The 6,447-nt window shown below is 45.2% G+C and overlaps 1 protein-coding gene across 1 annotated transcript in view; it reads right to left on the bottom strand.

The window, feature by feature from the left end:
* T265_04962 (hypothetical protein) overlaps nucleotides 1-5,815 on the bottom strand; it is a gene marked incomplete at both ends in the record, with an annotated part of 31,773 nt that extends 25,958 nt beyond the window's left edge. The window contains 3 exons of the mRNA XM_009169839.1: nucleotides 2,329-2,448; nucleotides 2,492-2,555; nucleotides 5,751-5,815. Of these exons, the coding sequence (XP_009168103.1) occupies nucleotides 2,329-2,448; nucleotides 2,492-2,555; nucleotides 5,751-5,815 (249 nt within the window). The remainder of the gene's footprint in view (nucleotides 1-2,328; nucleotides 2,449-2,491; nucleotides 2,556-5,750) is intronic.
* Between the last annotated feature and the right edge of the window lie 632 nt (nucleotides 5,816-6,447).

The following is a 6,447-nucleotide window of genomic DNA, read 5'->3' as shown; positions in this document are numbered from 1 at the left end:
CTTCACTTAAATTAGCTCCACTTTACTTTGGAAAGATACGAATTTCTGAGAAGTTTGAAAGTTTTGAATCCATGTTTGAGGTAACGGGTTTCGTCGGGCATGCGATTCATGCATAAGCAAGAATTTTGATTGGTTAGTTATGCACAAGCCAGGAAGCGGGCATGTTCAAACTGCATTTGTGCACAAGAAAAAAAACGAGTTAAGTGGGTAAAGTGCATAAAATGATGAAAGATGGGCTGTCAGTGCAAGCGGGAAAGTGGCATGGAACATTTTGAAGAATTTACTCCAGATCTCTGCTTCTCCGCGTGAACCATGTACGATTCGGCGTTTATAAAAATAAATGCGTAAATTTAACATCACAAAACGTGTCCACGTACCTAAAATGCCCCCACCGATTTTTCTCTTTTCACACAACGTGTTTTTGACTAACCACATTACTTCCTTCAATTACATTGCTGCAAGAACTCGACATCTGTGTTTTTGGAAATCTCGATTGAAACTCAAATGTAGTCTTTGATACGTATGTATATTCAGAGGCAGTACTGTCCTACGTAGAAACGTGCTGACGGGGAAAATCGAAAAGAAGTTGGACGATGTCGCCCGGATTAGGACCGCGGACCAGACGGCCCCTGCGCGGAAGCTTATAACACTTGGCCGTCGAACCACGGGAGACTGTTGCCGCGAACCTCTGCTAGGCAGCTAGGCCTCGTATAGAGTAGACGTATGTTATGATCACATGACCCGGACCAGCCGCTCATTTACTTAAGTTCGGCTTGTGCATTAATCGACTTTCTTTCCCGACCCAGTGGCAGATGAAATCAAAGGTCAGTATGCGATGGTCACCACGTCTCGGTGGAGCCTTAGGTGACACTTGCTAGACGAAGTGCCTCTTATTGGTGGTAACCAAATGCGCCAGGGATGGCAGTTGACCAGTGCGGTATTTGGTGGATACAACGACACGTTTAATCCAAGCGCTCTGTTGGGTGGCTTTGGTCAGTACTGACGCAACTGTCTACTATACCCGATGCCCTGGAGCTCCATTTAGGAGGCCTTGAGAGCATAAAAATCGGTGACCAACAAGACATGGAGTGGTTACTAGAGGAGAGTTGCTCAAGTGTTTGTATGAAAGGCGGCTCAGTAGCTTACGCGTAAGGCCGCAGACTGGAAAATGGGCCGAACACTTTGAAGAATTTAGCTGGTCTCCTGCAACTAATCCCAGGAATCAGTTCATACGGGAGAATGGAATGTAACATTGAATCATAAGAATATTGGAAATACTCATGAGAAGGCACCGGGACCAGGTCTGTATTCAGCCTTCTTCACAGAAGGCAGAGAACCCCCCGGTGACCCAGCTGACAAAGCCCACTGGTGCGATATGGAGTAAAGAGAAACTACCTGCAGAATCGAGCATGTCGACAGCTATTCCTATCTTCAGAAAGGGTATGCGGATGTTGCGTGAAAACTATCGTGGCATCAGCTTGGTACCTGCGGCATCAAAGATGCTCTCTGGTCTTACACTTCGAAAGTTGACTGAACACGCAGAGACAGACCCTCGAAAAACAAGCTGGGTTCCGTCCTGCAAGGGGATGTATCAGTCACATTTTCACCTACTGACAAATTCTGGAATGGTTATACAGCTTCCATCAAACAACGATGGTGGTCTCATTTGTCATGAAACCTGTCTTTGACTTCGTCGAAAGTCGGGCAACATGATAGTTCCTATAGAGTAATGGTGCCCCCATTAATTCTTGACCCTCCTCAAGATATCGTACGCCAACTCCCACGGAAGCACTAAGGTCTTCAAGGAGCTCTCATCAAAGTTCCATTGAGTGGTGTCGGGCAAGGCTTTCCTCCTTCACCTATCCTCTTCAACTTTGTCATCGATACTATTATGGAAAACTCACCACCAGCCCCTAAGGCCTGTGAAGTCAAAATGCTCCCGAGGCATTTACACGGATATCGAGTACGCGTACGATCTGACGCCAATGTAATGCAGACCATGTCTAATCGGTGAGACCCAGGAGACCGGCACATTTTACGGTTCATTGGAACCCACCGACAGTATCAAGACCCGCGACAGAGCAACGGATCAGAGCTTACTCGTTCCACACAGCCACATGAACTCTCAGAAATAGCTCAAATGTGCGATATTTTCTACCTGCTTCACATGAGTCAGAACATGAGACCGCTCATTTGGACGGCTCATAATACACAAGACACTTAGACGCTAGTGGTGCATCTGCTGACTGACTATTCGGACTGCAAACATGAAACCTGTATGAAGCAGCTCAGCATACATTAGTGCTATTAACAGTGAATATCTCACACTTCTCCAAGGTAGGTTCCGAGGACAACCTTCGACAGTCGTTCATGTTCCTCCACAAAGAAGCGTGCAACGGATGCTGGATTGCGTTCCAACAAGCCCTGTTCGAACAAGTACTCTAAGCCCTGAAAAGATGCATAAAGAATTACGAAAAATTCAAAAACGTACTTGTTTAGGATTATTATTGAACTCCTGACATCCCAATATTCGTCGACGTTCTGCGGGGTCTTCACTATAAAACGTAACAGGAATCCGAGAAAAGTGCATACCAATCAACGGGAAATCCAAAACTCTCTATCTGACTAGTGACTTCATAGAGTTCCGATTTTATCGCCTGGTCGGAATGTTAGAAAAACGAGTTAATCTACCTCGATGTTCTTGATAACCTGAATTTTCTGTCTCCTTAGGGCCTTTAGTTTTTCTGTTTCGTCTAATGTCAGTTCTTAAATTATCGGATCCTTAGCAAACTGCGAAAAATATAACCAACCATCATATTCCATAACCATTAATCATCCAAACGGAGTCAGCAGTGTGGGCGCGAAGCAACCAAACGGGCAGCAGAAAAATCAGGACTATGATTGGTCGATAGGAAGCACGGATTCAGGTTGACATCAATCAGCTGTTTGTCCAAATTTTCCGAATAGAGTTTGCTCTTTTGTTTCAGTCAACCTCATTTTGACTGAAAAGCGCAAGTTAGGAGGAGGTGCAGTACCATTTGTAGTGTCTGTAATCCGCTGTCACATTTACCGTTCAAGATATTCTCAGCCTTGGGTGGTAAGTTTAGTAGAGAAGTGACTCATCAAACGACATCTAAGGGTGACCTGGAATGTGTCTTAAATACAGCGGGCATAGTGTCGTGTAAGATTGCCCAAATAAAGGCACTTTCCGCTCTCCCACGCAGTTGAACTTCTTCAAGCTGCCAGACCTTCCGCATTGTGATCCCCTACTGTTTATTTTGGCCCATAACTGGTAACATGCCTTCTGCAGCTCCTATACTCTTCCCCCAACACTCTTCACTGCAAGATAATTCCAATAGATTCGAGTGACCACAAGTAAACCGCCTGGTAATGTGGGCCGGCTAGGGCAAGGGGGCTTAAAAAAGATTTTGTGAACAGTCTACCTACATCCCTGTTCTTCCCACCCAGATTCATTAATAGTTACTCAGCTAGCAACGACCTTACTGGCGCACCATTTTGCTGACGCACGTCCCTCACATTCACATATGGTCACACCTGTGCGCGTCAAACACGTCGCCATTTCCTCTAGCTGAACGTCTTCTGTCGTTTTTGAAATCGCGTACTGTCGCCTATATGCAGTAGTTAGAAAATTTAGCCATTATTAGCCACCTGCTTTTTTGAACGACAGTCTAACATTTACCATAGCGCTCTCTGTTAGACCTTTTTGATTCTTTTCTCCATTGTGAGCCCTTAACCTGGATACGAAAAGTCTTATTGCCTTGCATGAATGGTAACAATGCGCCAAGTTGCGCCGGGAATCAAGGCGACAGAGAAGTCAATTAGTGCATGTTTCTTGTGGCCCCACATGAATAGGGATCTAGCAGCCTGGCCGAAAAATGCATCGCCTATCAACCCAGTAAAGTAACTCGGCATACGAGCGCTTCTCTTGGCTCATTTGCAGTTCTTGATGCTCGATTATAACAAGTTCATCTGGATATCGTTCGTCCACTTTCCCCACTAGATGGTTTTACTCATACTCACACCTCGGGTGATCGTTTCACTCGTTGGCAGCAGCTCTACCCGTTTCGGATACTTCAGCTGGACAGGTAGTCTTTTCATTTTCGCAGCGCTGGGTGAGCAGCTTTCGCACACCTGCGTCCGTTATACCGACTGCGGTTCACGATTCCAGTGTAGTCCCTTCCGCGAGTTTTCTACACTATTCAGTTTTCATCACATTTCGACAACCACGTATCATCCCTGTTCCAACGGTCTGGATGAACATTTCCAACCTCAACAGATTCACACAAGACGTGCGTATGAGGGCCGCCCGCGAAGCGAAGCACGTCGCAATTATCATACTGCGACCGACATGCCCAGTCCAGTGGCTTGCTAATGCCTCACCATATGTCCGGCACTTCCCGACCAAGTGTGGTGCATTCACCCACAAAATCATCTCAATGCGATGTATTACGCTAGAAATCCAAGGTGCCACCAACCCTAGATACATTTTGCTGGTTCTGTTCATAATTCCACAAAGTTTTCCCACGACACTGTCGAAGAGTCGGTGTACCAACGACGATAAACCTATGTCCTTGTCCGATACAGCGGGCAAGGATCGGGCATTATCTTTCAGGATGATATTTATAAGCCCATATCACGTACAAGGGGCTGCACCCGGAGTTGCTCACAATACAGAACCGTGTATACCTTGTTGGATGGCGCTAAAGCGAATTGATTGTCGGGAACAATGGTGGATGTCATGTTGGAAAACTTGAAACAGCACAGACCAGATTTCTAAGCATCACCTACAAGACAATCAACACAAAAAGAGCGCGTCTCTACTGATTCCTTTTCTCCACCAATTGTATTTGAACGACATGCGGCAACTAAGAAACCACTTCAACCCTGTTGTGATGGTCCCCTCAAGGCCATCGAACGTCACTCCATACGCTTCGTTTTAGTGAGAACCGGAAAGTATGACACAGTCTCCGTTGACCGTCTTTAGCCTGCCACCATTGAAGCACCCACAACCACATTCAACAATCCTCCTTTTCCGCCAGCACCAGCGCCTACCAAAGATACTCCTACAGCCAGTGTGACTCCTTCCACTATTCGTTCCGGTCGACGCATCCGTTTCCCTCAACACTCAACTGTTCATAAAACTTGAAGTGCGCATACTTTTGATTCACTATTTCTAGCATTCGCGTGTTTTCCTCTTCCAAGGTCCAGGCTCTGGCAGGAGAGTAATGTGGTGTTTTGCATCTTTCGCTTTCATTAGTACATGACGTTTTTGTTTGAATGCGAAAAACGCCCATTGGTAAAATTTTACGCGGTACAAACGAGGTCACGCGCTTTGGCTCTCTTCTGATTTCGCTCGCTCTTACAGCGTATTGTGCATGGCTGCTTCGCAGCAAAAGATTCTCAATATAACGAAAGCTATGGCTGGCGTTTACGTCACATGTAACTGCAGTAGACCCATCTTGCGGTTCGTTTGTTCTAACCAAAGTACATGCATCCGAACTAAATTGGTCAAGTTATCCCAGGACTACAGGAAAATGAGGTGGCTACATAATACTTTACTCATTTGCGAGTTTAATGTGTTACTACTATTCAAACGTTTCAGACTATCTCCGAAATTTATTATATGTGAAAACTGTTCAACAAACCACTGAACGANTGAACGACCATGATTGGACTATTATTTATTCCCTTTCCTGGGCCAACGATGAACTATTTTAAAGAGAACAAACCTTAGTGATTTAATGTAGGAGACTATTTTTGTTGGAGCTCGTTGGACACGCTCAATCGGGGTCATGACTTTCTCGCGTCGCTTTTCTGTCCTTTACGAAGGCGATTAGCCTATATTTTGCTGGTCCCATGTGTTTATATGGTGTGTTTTTGTTTTTGCAGGCGAATCATGCAATCGTGAACATTTTTTAATATTTCACCGGCGTCTTTCTGTCTTTCAGCAGTTCCGCATCCTAAGAAATGCCAGCTTAGCTTTTTCGCTTTCTACATTTATCTTCTTGGAGAATAGCTGGGGTTTTTTCTCCGAAATACACCGGATCTTCCTATGTATCTTTTGGTCCATTCAACTGTGCGGTGTTTATCTTGGAAGAACTCTGTGTCAGCCTCGTGGATATTCTGGATTTTGGTCGCGTATGTCTCTTTCACTGAAATTGGCTCCACTTTAAGTTGGAAAGTTACGCATTTCTAAGAAGTCTGCACCGCGGAAGTTTTGAATCCATATTTGAGGTAACGGGTTCCGTCAGGTGTGTGATTCATGCACAAGCCAGCATTCTGATTGGTCAGTGATGCACAAGCCAGGAAGCAGGCGTGTTCAAACTGCATTTGTGTACAAGCCCATAAAAAACTATTTTAATTTTTAAAGTGCATAAACTAAGGGAAGATGGACTGTCAGTGCAAGCAAGAAACTAGCATGGAACA

Source organism: Opisthorchis viverrini (genome assembly GCF_000715545.1).
Source record: "Opisthorchis viverrini unplaced genomic scaffold opera_v5_89, whole genome shotgun sequence".
Classification (NCBI taxonomy): Eukaryota; Metazoa; Platyhelminthes; class Trematoda; order Opisthorchiida; family Opisthorchiidae; genus Opisthorchis; species Opisthorchis viverrini.
This window is presented reverse-complemented; position numbering and strand designations above follow the sequence as displayed.